General features: G+C 39.4%; 1 protein-coding gene across 2 annotated transcripts in view; it reads right to left on the reverse strand.

The window, feature by feature from the left end:
* The window catches only part of SPHKAP (SPHK1 interactor, AKAP domain containing), a 74,921-nt gene that overhangs the window by 17,678 nt on the left and 38,092 nt on the right, over positions 1-19,151 (reverse strand). For both annotated transcript variants that reach the window (XM_075158233.1, XM_075158232.1), the window contains exons 4-5: positions 5,607-5,666; positions 2,279-2,413 (exon numbers count right to left, since the gene is read on the reverse strand). In XM_075158233.1, the coding sequence (XP_075014334.1) occupies positions 2,279-2,413; positions 5,607-5,666 (195 nt within the window). The remainder of the gene's footprint in view (positions 1-2,278; positions 2,414-5,606; positions 5,667-19,151) is intronic.

The raw sequence follows: 19,151 nt of genomic DNA on the forward strand, positions 1-19,151 counted from the left end.
TGTACAATTAAGTTGAAAGTTGGACAGAAACTGAGAGAAAGGAACTCTTGTTATCCTCATTTTATTGATATTAAAACTGTTGGATATTTGTACAACCACAGTGCTAAGCTGATATCTCTGCATGGGACTACGTTTGTGGTACGGATGTACTCTGAAGCAAAGCCAAGCTTTTGCAGCTTGTGATCTTGTGCTTTAACTCCAGGCCCCCAGGAAGGAGCCAGCTTGAGTGGAACCAATTCTGGATCGAGGCAGCGGGTTTTAAGCTGTGCAAAAGATGCCCTGGACCCCCTGTGCATTTGCACAGTATCTAGCGTAATGTAACCCCACCCCAGATCTTTTGTCTTTGAGTGTGAATGCAAAGCAAATACCTAGTAATAAAGGGAGTGGGAGGAGTATTATGTTGGAATAGCATGTTTTATTAGCCTGCTCTTCCTTTCCACCTAAAAAATGTATCCGAACAGAAAATCGGATAAATTAGTGTGTTAAAAGTAGAACAGAAAAGATAGATTTTTTTTTTTTGATTTAGCTGCTGAGAAATTGTTGCTGAATCAGACTTGAGCATACACCATATTGTGAAAAATGTTGTTAAAATAGATGCAGCCTTAGATCAAACATTCCCCTGCTGTTTCTCCAGTCCACAGTTTGCAGGGCTGTACTTGTGAAAAGGGCTGAGGGGAGCAGAATAAAAATCCTTGTATGAAAGCTATGCAAGTCTCCTTACAAATGAAATTCTCTGGAAAGCCAAACAAATGTAAGGACAAACACAGCATGTGCTCATCTGGCCAACAAATCTCACCCAGTCTCAATGCAAAGCTTTACTCATCTTACAAGACAGAAATTTAGGTTAGTTCTCATTTGTCTCTTGCCTCCACTCTCTCTCTGCCAGTCTCAATGGCCGCAGTCTTTCGGAGATGGGGATGACTTGGGTACTTGAGTCATCTTGTTCGGTCCTTGAAACACTCCTGTGTGTATTGCAGCGGCTTCCCCGTTCCAGGGAAGGGGCTTTGGAGTTCCATTGCTCCCACCACAGGCTTGTGCTCTTATTTTTTTTAAATCTTTCTATATTCAGCCATTAGTCACAAGTGGCAAGAAAGCTCAATAACCAGGCAATTTCTCTCTTTAAAGACCAGCTTATTGCTCTAACATAAAATTCAATGATCTTTGCAATACAGCTGTTCCAGGGCCTGCTTCATGAAGACTTCTGTACACAAGTTAATTGCTGTGAAAAAAAGTTTTCTGCTTCTTTTTTCTGCAGCAGATAAAACTGGAGATACCTGTTCATGTTTTAAGTTTGCTGAGACAGTTTTGTACTCCAGGATAACTCTGCAGTTTTAATGAAGTTCCCAATTCATGCTTGGCCAAATGAGATCAGAATCAGGCTGAAAAGTACTGAAGTATTTTTCATTCTCTTTCTTTACAAAGACATGAGCAGGCATAAAGTATGATCAAAATGGAAAGGAAGAAAAAGCTTTTTATTACAACAAGGAGTTAAGCTTCTGGAACTTGTGTGTTAAAATGCCTTTAAGCAAATGTTATTGTTTGCTTCCTTTCTCTATGTGGTGCCAGTAAGAGGAATTCTTGGCCTCCAGATCACAGATAGGGGACATTTCATTGACAATAATGGGAGTGAAGGAATTAGCATGAGAACTTTGCCTTTAGCTCATTTAAATGTAAGTTTTAATTAATGCATTAATTGCTTTTTAAGATGACAGAAGCTAAATGAGGTATCAGCTCTGATATGGTTAATGTAGCTTGGTATTTTTCATTGTCACATTCAGGCTTACAGTAGCCTCTGGGATCTCCAAGTCCTATCGTCAGCTCTTTTCCGAGGTGCATGCGTGGGAGAAGATGGATTGGGAACAAAAGTGGGAAGTAGCAAGACTTCACTTTATGCACAGAAAGTGTTACATCTTTCCTTTCCCGCTCTGTGCTGCCCTTCTGACTCCTCCTACTCTTGAAATCTGGGCTTATGAATCATCTCTGCCACCAAGGCCTGCCTTCCCTGAAGGATCAACCGCTAATATGGCTCAAAGCGTTATCAGCTGCAACCCAGACATCCACAGGATCTAGAGGGAATAGTGGGATCTCTCTCCTATCTTTGCGTCACACCCCCTGCCCCGCCACACACACCTAACAGACTTTTGTTAGATGGATTTTTTTTTTTATGGTTGCAAACTCCCACTTATCTCTTAAACTGGTGCAAGGTCTTTGCTTTCCATTTTCCAAATTCCATCCTTCACAGGTGTGATGTGATCTTAAAGATGAGTTTGATTCCTACCTGGGGAACGTCATAATCGGCCTGAAGGTTTCCTGATGCTAATCCACTCAGCAGGACTATTTCATTTTCCTTTGGTGGCTGTACGTTCATCGAACTGATGAGTTTGGGGAGATTTGGAGAGACGCTGATCAGCCTCTGCAGTATGAAAGATTTTGCTCTCAGGTAATGAAGTCTGAGTTGCACAGTTATATTCATAAAAATCAAAATGAAATACCACTTATAGGCATCCCTTTAGAAAGTGTACTTGAACTTACTACTTTGAGTCGATTAAAAATAGAACTGGCAGCATTAAAACGCACATTCTTTCTTTTGAGCCACCAGGCAAGAAAACAGTGAGAGTATAAACTTCTGCACAACTGTCCAGCAGGACAATCTGTCATCCGTTACATTGTCATGTGCTAAACAGCTTGATTGTATTTGTGCATCTAAATGCTTGGCCTTCCTATTACGAGTAAGTTCCTAACAGACTGAGAACACTGTCTGTTATTGTCTAAACTAGAAAAGATTCAGTAAGTATGGTAATGAGAACAGGGCAAATCTTCCAGTTTTCCTCCAGGCATATGACAAGAAAACAAAGGGAGAGTTAGCTGGAAATCGCTGATCAAATTGATGCAATACTAAACCTGGAATAACGGAAGTATTTAATACACAGATGAAATATGTATTTCTTTAGTGTTCCACTGGACGCCTTTGTGACCTTTCATGTGGAATGATACAATCATTTTCTACCCATTATGTATTTGCTAGAGCCAAAAGTGGTAATAGCACAACATCAATGATGCTATGTAACACAGGAGATTTGTATTGCGGTACTGCTAGGAGTGCAGGAGAGATCTGTGCTCATCTGTGACCAACAGGACAACTCTAAGAGTGCTTGCAATTTTCTGCCAAGGATCTCGGTGTGCTTGCTTTATGAACAGGGAATCAAAGATGACTCCCTACAGGGGGAGTAAATACCACCTGCATTTTATGCACTAACACAGTCCATCAAATGGCAGAGCCATTAAGGGAATGCAGATCTCGGGCACCCAGCCGTACGCTTTAGTTACTATGCAATTCAATGATACTTCACTTTTTTCTTTTCATCTTCAACATAATAAGCTTGCAGTACTGTTATTAGTACTGAATTTGATATAATAAAACTTTCTGGCTTAGCAAATCCAATTCAATTTTGGGGAACAATTAACTTTTCTGTAGACTGATCTTCAGATGAGGCTAAGTATTTATATTTGACATAACTAAATTCAGTGCTTCAATTCAGTTTGACATTTCAGTATAGTACAAAAAAGTTCTCATCCTTTTCTTTTTTCAAATTATAACCTTTCTGTTACCACACACATTTCTCTACATATCTCTGTTTTTCTACTGCCTAAATTGCCACATTTTATCAGATTTCTTAGGTAGGAAATCATGGCATTTTGTATATCTTTTACTTCAGTTCCTTACCTTTTGTTCAGAATAAAAAAGGAAAAATCTGGAAAGATGATTATTTTACACCAAAAAACCCCAGTGTAATCCATCCCAAGGTTCAAAGGGTAATGCAAAATCCTAACAGTACCTATTAGTAAATAGTTATATATTTCATATGAACAGCAGCTATGCTAACATCTTTAAAATTCTTCTATGAAATGCTTTCACCTCATCAGTGTGTTGTACAAAAATCCACCCCCCTCAAAGCTAATTTACACAAACTGCATATTATACACAAAAATTGTCATGAGCGAGTTTCCTCTTAGAGAAGAATACGCAGTACCTGGGCTAGCAGTGAATTCTTACTCCCCACACTGAAAACTAAAAGAAAAGTATCATGTCCCAGTCACGGCTAATAAATGTGTTGACTCTGCACCAGCAACTGCCTTTCTAAAACGCGGCCAAACGTTGCGGTCTCTCCGTTACCAGTCCCCCCCGGGCCAGGCGGGAGTGCCAGCTGTGGCCGTGTCGGGGTGCAGCACCGCGGGGAGCCGACCGGGCTCTGCCGCGGAGGCAGAGCTTAGGGCTAGGCGAAGTGCACAGACGGCGAATGCGCCGCTGCTGTAAGGCTGAGAGGTAACAACCATGCAGCTGCTTTCAAAGTTGATTTGTGCTTGTGAGGGAGTAATCTAATCTCCAGGCATTGTAAAGGGTAGCTGCATAAAGCTAGTTTGAGCTGGCTTTTACTGATATCTAGTTCTAAGATTGAGGGAGAAACTTTTGGTATTTCCCTTATGGTTTGCTATAGCTTTTGTTCCTTAATAAACACTGTAAACAACAACAAAACCATTGCTTATTAGAAAACAACCAGTGCTTCTGTGGATTCAGTAAAGTTAAACCTCTCAAGCTGTTCTGCACAGCTAACCTGCTGATTCAACAGAAAAATCATTTTGCTGCAAGAAGCCGTATTTATTTTTGACATTTGAATTTTCACAGATCCAGGATGCAGAAAACAGCATAGAAAAACAGTTCCTGCTAATGAATGACTTGCAGGAGGCAACAAGATCCCAGCATTGGTTGTCCTTCCATGAGCTAAAGGTGTTTTCAGCAAACTAATATAATGCCTTACTGAGGAACTCCCTGGATATTGTCAGGAGATCCTACCTTTGTTCACTTACCACATATTGCTGCCATATTGCTCTGTCGATCACAGGCACCAAGCCAGGATGATGAAAATGAACTGATAAAGGAAGATGTAAACTCAAAACTGACACCAGGCCATATCTTTAAAATGGGACTTCCTCAGATTTGGGGGTTTTTTAGAATGGTATGTATTTTAAATAGCATATCACGATGTAGTTTGTCTCAGTGTGTTTGTAAAATAACCAAGCTTTTTTTTTTTTTATCCCTTTTTTCTACCCTCCAAACGTTCAGTTAAACAGGTAAAACACACCACATAATCAAACTATCTGGAGTTTGACTGAGTAAGACTGGTCAGCTGAACAAGACCTAAATGAGTAGAAGATTCTCAAAGGCTTTTTGGCAGTAGGAAAGAGAGACATCAGAAATTATTTTTATGTAGTATTATGTCAAATTAAAAAGTTGGGTGTATGACATATCCATGTTCGCTTCTCTGATAAAACCAAGGCTGAGCAAGAAGTCCGCTCACATGATAACTGCTGTGAATTCACAGGCTGCAACAATCCATTAGGTATTTCTGGGATGGGAGTAAGAAAAGCTATAAAATATGGCCTGGTGTGAGATAATTTTAGATTCCTGATGCATTGCTCTCTATAAGGGTTAAAAATCTAGGGCTGGCTTTGATTTGTCCATCGAATTTTGATCTGGGTTTGTATTGGAGAGTCCTGGTGTACCTGACTAGACCCACTGTGCACGTTATTAAGACCTAAACTGTTACCTGTTTCACTTGCTCATCGCTGCAATCATCTCTATTTGCATCTAAATTCACAAAACAAACCTGTAATAAGAGAGAAAAAGAAACAGTAGCTTATAAAATCATACTAGAATGGCAGCAACCCTTTTAAAGTCAATATATGTTCCTTTTCTAGCCTTGTAGCTGAATTATGTGAAGCCTTTTCTTAATACAAGAAAGGTTGAAAGGTTAGCAAAGGGAATAGCAGAGTAGGTATTAAGAAAGGAGAAAAAAGGAACAAAAGTAAGAGTCATGACTTTATCTGCTCTGACAATTAGTTTGTCTGATGAATGGGCAAATGTTGCCAATAAACTGTAACACAGAGGATATTAGAAAAGATAGAGGAAATGCTAAAAATGCGTTTGATCGTATATCAGATAAACTCTTTGTGTCTTGCTTTTCCAATGATTTCTTCTTTTCCGGCACTTGTTGCTAAATGTTTCATAGGTGCAAGTATTGATATATGTACAAATTGTGAGTTACTTTTAGAGTTTTCTCCACATCACATAAATATTGTAGTATTTTTCCTAACTTTCCAAACTTCCTAAGTAGAAGTTTAAGACTTTATGGAAATAATCTTTTTAACCTTGATTCATGAGCAAATATGCAAGCAGAAGTTTTCAGCAGTGCTAATTGGGCACTACAACAGGTGGCAGAACAGCTTACTATCTAGTAAGTTTACATGTGATTCACTGGAAAGTACTACTTTTAACGACAAGATCTTTTGCCCCTTCTTTGATCATTATGACTTTCAGCAACTATTTAATGGTAGTGAGATTGACTTAAACAGAAACTTCAGATCTAAAGACCATTTCATTTCTGAAGACTCTTATTTTTTTATGTGACTGGAAGGCCATTTTCTAATTTTCAGAAATAAGAAAATCCCTCCTCCAGCTTTATTTCCAAGTTAGAAGCAGGAACTCCAAAGCTAGGCTGACTGTCCTACTTCTGAGCACTGTGGATATATCTGTAGAAGTTTATGAGAGTTTGGTGTTGTCTTGATTTAAACCAAAACCTGGCACAGATTCAGGGCTGAGCTGAAGCCAACACCTGATTCCAAATAAATTGCAGATCCAGAATTTACCTTCTAAGAGCTGAGTAATGTCTTTTTTTTTTTTCCCCAGCAAACAGTAAATGCTTCTTTCCCTAATTCTATGTAAATTTCCCCTAGAAAAATAAAATGCTCTAAATTATCCCCTTCACCAATATTCTTATGTTAGGCATCCGAGCTCCTATTGTGTGCCTGCTTTTACCCTAAGACAATACTGATTTCAGTTTATATATGCACATACCATATGTACAGGTTATGACCATCTGCAGTAACAGCCAGCACAGCAGATGGAAAGATACAGTCAGACCTCTCATTGTAAACCAAAAAAACCCCACTGAAAGAGAAAGCTTTTTGCCCTTTTAAATAGTTTAATGGCATCTCTGTATGAACTTAAAAATATATTTACTAACATTTTTACAATTTTAGGAAAAATATTTCTCTGCCTGATAATGTCAATAACTGAGGATATGCCACTGTCATCTGCATTTTATGGCTGGCTAACTTTTAAGAATTAGCTATAAAAATTTCTAAGCTATAAAATATTAAAAATACTCTCTAGCAATATAATGTGGTAGTTATGTAATGTCCTAAACATGTTACAGTTAATTATACAGACAAATATTTGTCTTATTTTCCCCTGGGATTTTACATGTAGACATTTTGCATATGAGCAATAGGTAGTTATCACAAAGCATTAGAAAATTACGCTCTTGTTTTGCACGTGTACTTGCCCAATGCCTGCAGTGATAGGTGGTTAGGAGCCTGCAGGTGCACGGAGGTGTCCTTGCTTAGGCGACCATTAATTCAGCAACCAGGGTAGAAGTGCTGGAAGGTATGGGTCCGGTTTCTAGTTCTCTCAAGCATGTTCACTACCGTACTGAAGGTAGGGCTGTTACTTAGGAGCTTTGTTTCCAAGCCCCCATGCCAGGGTGGTAAAGTCTAGTTTTGTACTGGATTCAGTGTGAAAGCTTTGTGAAAAAGCTGCGTAGGAGCAGTCGTGTCTGCGCGTGTCAGCCAAACACTTGACTCTCAGGTAAACCTTGTTTTGTAATTTGCTACCTACATGTCGGTACAATGGTATATGTCTTTGCTGTGTTATAGACTGGCACTCCTACCAGTGACACCGACCACCATCCTAAAGGTACGCCCTTTCCGAGCAGCCAAAAAATCATCATCTCTATTTCATGTGGCGTGGATGGCATATAACTCACTAATGCATCAGTAGAAGAAATAACAGTATAAGCAGGAATACTTATTATTTAAAGTCATATTCTCTTTCTTTCATCTATTTTTTTTTTTTTTAGAACCCAATGAACTTCTATTATAAAACCTGCGGCAGTACTGAATCCAGTTTCCAAATACACTTGTCAAATTCCATTGACATTGATTTATTACACTGCCAATGCAGTCTCTCAGCATTTTCCTGTTCTGTGGATTTTGCAGTTTTAATTATAGACAATTTTTACACAAAAATAGTTTTGCACTGGTGAAAGACACTGAAGAACTCATTTACTTTTTCCGTTTTGCTGTTTGCTTTGAGATTAGCCCTACTTTGAGCAGGAGGTGGGACTAGTGGCTACTGTAATCATAAATTAACCCTGCAGCTCCATCCTGGCAGGCTCTGCACTACTGCTACTTTCTAGGAAGTTCACTGTGAGGATATTTTTCACTATGAGGAGATACTTCACTAGAGGTGCTCAAAGAGAAAAAGATCCCTCTGAAAAATCTCTCACGGTTTTCAGCTTACATAACACAAAATTTAAGCTCTCACTAGCTTGCATTGCTTGATGAACTTCTAGTAATTCGCAGAGACACCTCTATCAAAACAAGGCAAAACAACACTACAGAATAATTCATAATCTGTAGGAGAGAAATATTGCATAGATTATGAAGAAAGAGCCAAGGTCAGGTCAGCATTTGTTAACCTCAATTTAATTCTGTCTTTTTTCCTTTGGATCAGATGCAGGCTAATTATTTTAGCTTAGTTTAACTAGAACCTAACCTTGTCCTAATCATAGTACCTTTAAGCATCAGTCCTTTCCTGTACACTTCTCCTTTACACCTCACATCCTTGTCTTCCCACAAACATCTTTTCACTTCCAAAATGCGTCTGCTCTCCACTCATACTGAGCTACTGTCTGGAAACCACACAGAAACATCAAGATATTGCCTTTTTTTCTGGCTTCGGAAATATTTATTTTGGGGGGAGAAAACAACAAAAATTAAATGGTGTTACATAATACAAAAAGGGAAAAAATCCACCACCCAAATTCTGGCTTTACATAGTGAGATAGTCACCCACAGCTTCCCTGTTAGATAATAATATCTACTTTTGGTTCTATAGTGTTTCCAGTGTAGCAATCCTGTTTGCTCAAGTGAGAACAGTACTTTTCTTTTGGTGAACATGTACCACTGCACTCAAATCTAGAGTCTCAATACTGGCAGAAAGCAGTATGCTACGTATTCAGAAACCATTTAATACACAATCACACTGTAAATACCAACCCTTTTACTATGCAAATTCTTGTACTTGAATTACATGAATTGGGGTCTGACCCCCAAACCTCCTCTTCATAAAACTCTCCAAGCATTTCTGCTAGGACGGTACCAGGCAGATTATCATTACTAACTTGCTGAGCTTTGATCTTGAAGAAGCCTTTACTTTCCAGCATCATATAAAAGGAAAGAGAGAAACTTTTTTTTTTCTTTTTTTTCTTCCCTACTTTGCATGATAATTTCTGTGGCTGGTAAGAGGTGTACGGAGTAGATTCTCCAGATCAACAATTTCAAGTCCTGAAATCTACTCTTGAGTTGGTGTAGAAACTATGCAGACACCTCAGCATCCACTGTCTGCAAATTAAGGCTATTACTTCTTAAAAGAACTACATGTTAAGAAACAATTTGTTTATAAAGCACTTAAGGATATAATGTACTGTACACACAATGTATTTTACTCATTGACAGATGGCCTCAGGGAATCGCTAAAAGCGTAACACTGTTCTCGAACTTTGGAAAAGTAAAGCAATTTCATTTTTTTTCAGAGTACTGATGCTGGCAAACAGCTGAATGACAAGCAAAGAAATATACTATTGTCTATATTTTCCTTATTGCTTTCATTTTAGCTTGTATTAACCAAGGTTGGTATTACTAGCATTTTAATATTCCCTAGATAAAAAAGCACACTGATGGTATGAAAGAACCACTGTCTCAGAGGTATAACACTAACAACAATATTTAAAAAAACCTGTGTATTTTTCCGAAGTGTCTGTTCTAGGGTGAAGTCTATTTCAGTTCTGTACTATTTCCCCCAGATAAGAGATTGCCGAACTACCTTTTTCTGTTTGTTTTAGGAAGTGCTAATGCCTCTTTCTATTGTCTGTATCAATGCCTGACAGTAAGGAAAGGCTTTTTCTTTGTCCTATGAAATATCTTATAGCTTTTGGTGAGATTAAAACAAGCCCTAACTTGTGGTTTTTTTTATTAAACTAGTATTTTTTTAATTAAGAAGAAAACCTGTTTGTTTTCCAATCCCCTTCTATGTCAAGATACTAACTCAGCAGAGATGTTTGAAGGCTGGGCTCATCCTGCCACAGTAGCAGTAGCTCCTTGCACAGTGCTGTAACGGCTAGAAGCTGCTAGCAGCTTTTCAGAAGAGAAACAGCTTTGAGATGCTTGGTCCCTTTTCTCCCATGAAGCACGAGTTCTTCCAGCTTCTTCTTAGGGAAGAGGTTAAACGGAAAATCCACTACATTCCTCTCTCTCCCCGGGATAATAGCTGTCCCTTCCACCTAACTGATGTAGTTACTCTGGCAAGTGAAGTGAGAGCCGTAGTCTTGTGGTCTGCACTGTAAAGGACTGTGATCAACACTTGTTTGAAGTGCTGCAGGAGGTGTTTATTTTTTGCCCTCCATAAAATCCAAATACATATACATTATATACCATCCTCCCAAATAAATTTCAATATCTATTTTAAAAGAAAGGAGTTTAAACTGAAGAGGCAAGACTTGAAAATTAGATCTATATACAGATGGCTTGTGCAAATTTAATTCTACCTCGTATGCCCACATTTATGCAACGCAGGATCTCTGTCTGATTCAACGAACAGGAAGCCTGCAAAAAGGTGCAGAATTACGAAGAAGCAGAGAACTGTGTGTCTGCCATTTTCTAACATTTGAGTTTATGACTTTGTAACGTAAAGGACACTCCTCATTTCTAATCTGTGTCAGTCAGTGGATTACGACCAGACAGTTAAAGACAGTATCAAAATGCCAAAATGGTGGTAGGACAACATGCAGGTGGCACAAACCCCTTCATCCCTGTCACTCTACCAGGGTATCCATAGAGCTGATCCCCACCAGCTCTGGCATAGGTGTGACTAGCAGGCTGGGTTTGGTGCCATACATCTCAGCATAGGCTAAACTTCTGTGTATGTATTTGGATTTGGAGGGGAATTGTGCAGAACTCACCGTGTTCTGTGCTGCCCTGGTTGCTATGTCAGTATGTAAACGCTGCCTGGAGACTGAGTTTACAGGCTCTTTACGTCCCAGGTTGTGCTGCTCTGCTTCCTCCATCCTCTCTCCTGTCTTCTGTCACAACACCAAGTCTACTTAGACATGCAAGGCGCCAATTCAGACAGCCCAGGAGAGAGTTAGAGGAAATAACTGGTTTGGGACTGCACTGCAACCTGCCCATAAAACTCACGCTTAATTTCCTACAAACAGAAGTGAAAAAGATAATTAGCCCCAGGAGATATCGTAGGAGAAAAGAATTCTGAGCAGACAGTTCCTGGGTGCAAAGGAAAAACACAGTTTAAATGCCTAAGCCTGAGGACGTGCGGGATACAACCATGTGGCCTAGGACTGCTGAGCCCAAGACTGACAGTAGTTTTGTATATAAAACCAGCCGAAGCGCTGATGAGAATGCAGTCCTCAAGGGCAAAGAACTGAAGCAGCAACTGTATCTCCGCAGCAGGAAAGGCAAGGTCAGACTGTGCTGTTCCTTGCACTTCGAGCTTTCCCCGATGCCGTTCAGTAGTTATTGTGTTCACTCTAAACGTTAGCATCCGTTGCTGACAGGAGTCCGGTGGCGGGAGAGGAAGGCGCTGTATGTCGGGGCAGTCGGCTGTCTCCTCTCTGTCCTGGTCTGGGTGATGCAGCTATGAAACTCTCACAAGGTGACTTTTAAATTAATACGTATCTGACTGTGCTTATTTGTATCTTCCCTTGCTCCTTGTGCCCAATGTGAGTAACATGCCCCTTACATTGATGCAGTCATGTTCTGATTATTTAGCATTGTCTTTTGAGAAATTAAAGGCTTGGCGTTTTATTTCCACGTTGTTTCCCCTCTATATTTTGGGCAGGTATTGTTTGTTCTCAGGATGTCTATTGTTTCTTATATGCTATTATGCTACTGAACTCTTTATCCCTTTTTTAAACATGGAACTGTGAAGTTACAGTTTGTGAAGAAGGTTGTGAAATTTTACAGCAACTATGATTGCTATGACAGTTGTTTTTAAGGATTTAATGGAGTGTCTGACCTCATTCATTTCTGCTCTCAGCTATAACTGTGATGGGATGGCAGTTTTGGAATTCTGAGCCCTATTCTCATCCTAATTTCATCTGTGCAAAAGTAGAAAAACAATACAGTTGTTCCAAACTTTTATTAGGCCAAAGTCAGAGTCTCCTGGCTTTAGAAAAACAGTTTAGATCACCGTAATTTCCCCACAGCACAATAACCAAATATAGCTACTCCAGGGCATCGCTCACTGGAATGGTAAGTGTCTGTTTCATAGAACGTACAGCCGCATGTCGTGCTCCCTCAGGAGCTGAAGTCAGCGAAAGCCCTAGGAAAAAATATTGGTTTATTCCATGCATCCGAGACAAAGCAAACTGTAACCCATGGGAAATACCAAAGGAGTGGCAACGTGCCATATTTTGTCCAGAAATTTTTGTCTCTTTGAAAATGACCAGCAACAGTCACATTTTTGACTTATATTAGGATGGCATAAAATGCCTTTTCCAGCAGATTCTAGCAATGCAGCCATCTGTTTTTCCTGTCTGTATGACAAGATTATTTGTTTTGATGGTTATCAAAATGCTGATCCGCAAAGCTCCCAAAAAAGAACCTTGCATTTATTTTCACTTGAATTATTTATGCTAATGTGAAGGCTAAATAAAAAGTCTTGGACTTCTTGAGAGAGAGAGATAAAAAGAGAGAGAGATATATAGCCTGTCTGTAAGGACCCCTAATTATTGACCTCTCGGTTCTTTCAACTTGCAGCTTCTTGAGTCTTGTAATCCCAGTAGAGTTTCAAGTACCTTTTTTTCCTTTTTTAGAAAGACAAACAAAATGGCTGTAAAATGATGATTTCTAAATAAATGTTCTACAATGTCACATGAGATTACCCTTTAGCTAATAATTAAACAAACTACCTCATAATTTTGGAGATCCTAGGAATTTTTTTAGCATCCAGGTTTTGTAGGACTTTTGTGAAAGGAGGCTGCTTTTGTGAATTTTTTGGGAAGTTTGTGGCTTTGGTCATTTCACCACAATTACTTACTAAAAGAAAACGTTCATAACTGACACCTGAGGCAAATATGTCTGCACCTCTCAGTACGATTTGTAAAATATAATTCTGATTCATGTGCTGAAAAGCTGCTATCAGGTTTTCACTGTGACTCAGGCTCTGGAGAGTAGAAGTCTCCTACATTGCAGCTTCAGAAATTTGAGGTCTTGGGCAAATTCATTGCGTTCGATGGGAATCTTGTTATCAACGACTCAGTGACTGCCCCAATGAATATGCACATGTTGGGTGTAAAACTTACTTCACAGAAATGACTTTGCATCTATCAAGGCCAAAAGCAATATTCAGACTAATATTTCTACCCTTTGCTTCTCTCTCATTACCATTAAAAAGTTTATATTTCTCTGTCACCATTTTAATTTACAGACTGAGGTCAAAAGTAGTTCTTGCTGCAGAATGAATAGAAAGTATTACTGCTTGTGCAAGACCACAAAGTTAATGTACATTTCTGTAAAACTACATGTGCCTGCATTAGTCGTCTTAAATTACTTTTTTGCTAGGTCTTATGCTTATTTATTTTCTTTCTTTCTGTCCCATTTAAATGCCAAGTAGAATCTCAGAAGACTAGATAATATAACTGTGACAGTTAACAAAGTTGAGAAATCTGATTTCAAGGCCAGTCTGAATAAAACAATGATAAATATAAACCAATAAACCATAACTGATACCATCATTTAGCTTTGTTCACGTTTATCTTGTCTTATTCCATTTCCTGTATTTGAAGATTGTTGGTATGGAAAAATTATGGTTCCATCAGACCGTTGCAGGGGATGTTATTTTCAAGGAGGATTTGTTCCTCAGCAAAATAATAAGCATGAACCTGAGACCAGTTTGTGGGAAGGCACAGAAGCCAGTCCTGCTCCTTCCCCTTTTCCTTCATCCTTTGACCTCCTGCTCAGCAGGGCAGGCCGATGCTACCCAAATATCAGCACAGTCTGGAACAATATGTCAGTGACCAGGCTGCTCCAGAAAGAAAAAGATAAAACTTTATAAAACAGTACTTCCAAATTTTAGACGCTTCTAGGGAAAAGATTTCATAGAAAATGTTGAAATTTTCGGTTGTCAAAATGCCATGAAGTTTTAACTGTTGTGGTTAACTATAGGCCAGACTCTGCTAAAAAACTACACCAAAGGATATAAAGTATTTAATGGTTTGGAAAAACGAGCTATTTAACAATGAAACCGAGGTGAAAGACTGACTCCCTGCAGCCCTAAATTCCAATTGTCTTGGCAGTCTCTGCCCAGGCCAGGCTCGGTAAGCCAAGAAATGTAACTGCCTGTAGTCTACAAAGCCAAACAGATGCATTCTTTAATCTTATAAGCAACTGAAGCAGGGGATTATTACAATGTCGGATATATGGAGAAGAGCACATTGATGGTGCATTACTAAATGAATGTTCAGATTTCTGGGACAATTGAGTATTTGCCTACTATTTTTTTAACACACCTAGATAGTCTCATTTGGTACGGTGTTGCTCTAAACTAAAAAATTAATTATTTTTCCTGACGACATTTATATGTCATGTAGAAGCAAAAAAAGGAGATTAAAAATTTATAAGTACTTAAATCCATTCTGCTTATCTGTGCATGTTAAACAGTTCTATGGTGCTCTACAGGCATTTTCAGTACTTGAGAAAGATGAGGAAGTAAATGCAGCTAAGCCTAATTTAAAAATGCAAACGATTTTGCTAAACAAAGATGTCAAGTGAAAATATTCCATAGCAGGGACTATGAGAGAATGATCGGACTCAAGTTCCACCTGCTCTAGGTCTCTGGGGTGTATGAATGAGCAGGTATTACCAAAGCATAAGTGTATCTATCAGCTGGATAGAAAGAGTAAATTGTGTGTTATACAACTAGATACAGAAACTAAAGCAGCAACATCTGGAAAAGTGTATTTGTTTTTTTTAAACTGAGTGAGCCTGTTCTTTCTTACTTGCCTCTATTACTCAGTAATGCTTATCACTTCATTATGATACCCAGTGTAGGTTTTTTCCCCCTTTTGTAGTATTATGTCAGTGTGCATCGTAGCGTAGACATTGTTTCTAATTTTCATGCTGTCTTTCATGCAGTGGGGCAGGTCTGCTATGTATTGCTGTCCCCTGGGCTTAGGTGCCTTCCTTCTGGACCACGGTGGGGGAAGAAGGAATGGGGAGGTGGTACTTTGCAGAGCAGCAGACAAAATCAGCAGCTCCACGGCTGTCACACCTCCTGAAACATGTCTCCTGATAAGTCTGTACTCAAAGCCTTCTGTGGAAAGGATTTCAGGACTGGATCCAGTGGATCAGAAACTATTGTCTCTAGATTAAAAACAGGCCCCTTTTCTTCCACTGGTTAGTGAGATCTTTCTGTAGTAAAAGCACACCATTCGAAGTTCTCTCTGCTTTTGAGAAAATGGGGTGGGAACTAATAAAGGAAACATGCAGGCCTGATGATGGGTTTTGACTGAGCTCAGCTGTATGATAAACATGCATCAATATACACATTAAGAATAAAAATCAGGTTCGTAAATCTAACTGATCAGGATAATGCCCTAAACTTTTCCTCTCCCCACCAAGCCCATCCTGGCCCCAGTGCTTCTTCTTGCTTCCTGGGTCATAAGATTAATTTTTTAAACCAAGACCATCATATTTTCTCCTCTCTGAAAAGGACTGCTTCATCCTTCCCTTAATAGTATTTGCATTCAGCACACAAAAGATCCAGCTACAGCTGACCAATGTTACAAACAACAGAAATTACAGCTTTATAATGGATACGGTTTGGTGACAGTGTTAGCTCCATGCACTTTATTGTCAATGTCTAACAGAGTCACCCTGTAGAAATCTCTAGATTAAGTTAAAGTACAAATAAAAAAATCCACTTACTCTGTGACTGAACTAGTTTGTTCTTTAGAGACTTTTTCCTTATAAAACAAACTCTTAGCAACTAGCTAGTGGTTTCCACTGCAATTCAGAAGATAACATATACCCTGTTCTAAACATTGAGTTCACAACATATGGCATAGCCTCTAAATTCAGCAATTCATAGTCTCTAAATACAGCCTTAAATCTACTAACCTACATTAGTTCAGTTACACAAAGGCCAATGAAGATAAGACACAAACTACGAGGAAAACAGTAACATGAAACCAAAAAACCAGAAATGTCAGTGCCAGGCTTGTCAGAGTCGAGGATTAGCCCAGAACGGCAGTGATGCCCTCTGCTTTGTGTGCCCCTTCGTAACAGTATGCTTCAAACAGAAGGCTAATTGCCCAACTTCACCACCTCAGTCTTTCACTGTGGGCTTTGCTCCTGCTGTGGCTCACCGATCTCTCTTTTCATCATGTCTGACTAAAGTTCTATAATAAAGATAACATATGGTTGCCAACAGCTTCAGTCATTTTAAACTAAACCTTTAGAGACTGACCTCTTTTTCTGCTGAGGGAGACTTGCATAGCATCTGTCTTCTCATGCGTGCTTTACAAATTCCAGGGCAGCTGTGCCCCAGCTGTTAGACAGGTTATAAATAGGGAGAGCTCTGAAGCAGCAAGATTACTTGAAAAAGAAGAAATATTACACGTTCTTGTGCTTATGAAGTGGTCTGGAAAACAGCTGATTTTCTGATTGGCTATGTGAGTGCTGGGATTAGAAAAGCCTGCTTACCTATGGATTAACATTTCAAGGTTAACTTTTCAGCATCTTGAGGTGTAAGCTCTGACTGCCACTCTCCCTTCAGTAGAGTGTTTATGAAGGTGTGGCTTTGTCTTGTTTCTCTGTTCTATAAGCAAGGTTTGAGTTCACACTCAGCTGGTGCACTTACAATCTCCCAGTTTCATCTATATTCATGAAACCTGTAGGAACTTTTACCTCTGGGACCTCTGGCCTATTGTCCAATTAGATAGATATCATCCAGCAAGTTCGAAAGTGACTATAGGCTGTCACATGGAGACCTTGACCACCATGTCTTGATTGGAAATGAAGATCTAATCTCTAGCACGCAGAATGGTAGCTTTGTGTGGCATGTCAAGCACATCAGACACCAGATCCTGCAAACTGCAAAGGTGTCACAAGAAGAACACTGGTGGAGCAGAACCACCAGTTTCTCCTTCAGCACTGGTGGCAACACAGTCTGTCTCCTTATCAAAGCTACCCACCCTCCAGCCTTCTTTGTTCTTCTCACCGGCCTCCCACAGACCATCAGGGCTTAAAATTTGGCTTGAAAAAAGCTGAAGCCCAATGATCAACTTCTGCTGATGGAGTCTGTTGCTGTGGGAAGTTGTTTGACATGGCTCCGTCAAGACACCAGACTCCTCTGTCTTTCTATTTAGGCCTCTCGGAGCCATCGGGGGAGGCTCTGTTGCCAAACGTGTCCCTGAAAGGAGTGGGCCTGTAGGTCCGTCTGCTTTTGCATAAGTAGGGTTTACTTTGGTGCTGCCTGCTCTTTCTCTCTGCCTATTTTTAGAGGACTGCTTTGTGTTAGCATCCATAAAAAAAGTGTCTTCTACGATACCACCATCTCGGATCCCACAAATTTTTTGAAAATGAAATCATGAATCACCATGCCTACCATGCTTGCAGAATGTGTTGTTCAGTCACATCAAAAAGATTCTTCAAGTCAGTTAATTTGACATCTTAAATATATGCTCTCAAAACCCTAAATGCCACTGCATAATTAGAAAGAAAGCCTTAACTGAACTTTGAAATTTCCTTTTCCCCCCACTTCTCCTTTATTTGCTCTCCCTTCAGCTTGAACTTGCTCTTTCATTGCTTTCAATTGAGCTTGAAATTATTTCTGTTGGTAAACAGGCAACCAGAAACCATAATTATACTTCTTTATTGAGGCTGTAATCCTAGGTATTCTCTTTATTCTTAAAAAAATATTTAATCAAACAAATTTAAATCTAATTCAACTAGTTTGTCAAACTATTTTTATGCACACAAATCCACAGCTGCTTTGGGACAATGTTTTGCCTAATTACATGTAGTTTTTGACAGATTTGGGTCTTGCCCCAGTTGGAGTCTGATCTCTTGATTTCTAGAATCCATTATGAAATAGTAAAGATAAATAATTTCCTCTCACAGAGTTATTTAAGCACCTTTCAGGGGGAAAAAAAGGGGGCAGGAGGGAGGTGTGGATCTGGAAGGACTTATCTTGCCCAAATACACTGCTTAAGAAGCAAGCTGGGAAATTCTTTAAATTGTTCATAACACATAAAGTGATTTAAACTGGGAAATCTCGCTTTGGTGGATTTGATAGTGATTCTTCCCAAATGCTTAGAAAAATTACTTAGAAAAATATGACTCTACTCACATTTGCATACCATCAGTTAAAAAGAGCATGGAATATCTCAGTTAAACATCATCTGCTGGAATCTGGAGGAGGTGGCCACCGCATCAGAATTATCAAAACCATCCCTAATCCCTGCATGTCAGGCAGAAGTACCTCTACTTCTGCGCACTCACCCATTCTCACAAGCTCTGTATTCCCAGAGCCAGACCACACAGCTGCTGAAATGGATGTTTTTCTACAAAGTTAAATAGCAGCAGACAGAAATAGAGATCTTTCTGTCCATGAGTCAGTTGGATTATTAGCTTTAAGCTCTGCAGCTTAAAAAAATGAGCTGTTCATTCCACATACTTATTTGTATATGTGGCTGTAGCAAAAATATCTGAATAGCACTTTTGAGGGATTTAGAACAAACCCCTTAAATAAAGCAAGAATCTCCTAGCTTTCAATTTCTCATATCTGAAATTACGAAGCTGGAAATCAAAAAGATTTCCTGGTCTGAACTTTCTTCTTCCCCTAGACAAGCTTCTACCAGGACAACATCTGCTTTCTTCACGCCTTCTTAAACTTGAAGGTCCAGATCAGTGGTGCAAACGGGACTGTGAGGCTCCCTGACACGCTGTCTGTGGCA

Source organism: Calonectris borealis, chromosome 9 (assembly GCF_964195595.1).
Source record: "Calonectris borealis chromosome 9, bCalBor7.hap1.2, whole genome shotgun sequence".
NCBI classification, from domain to species: domain Eukaryota; kingdom Metazoa; phylum Chordata; class Aves; order Procellariiformes; family Procellariidae; genus Calonectris; species Calonectris borealis.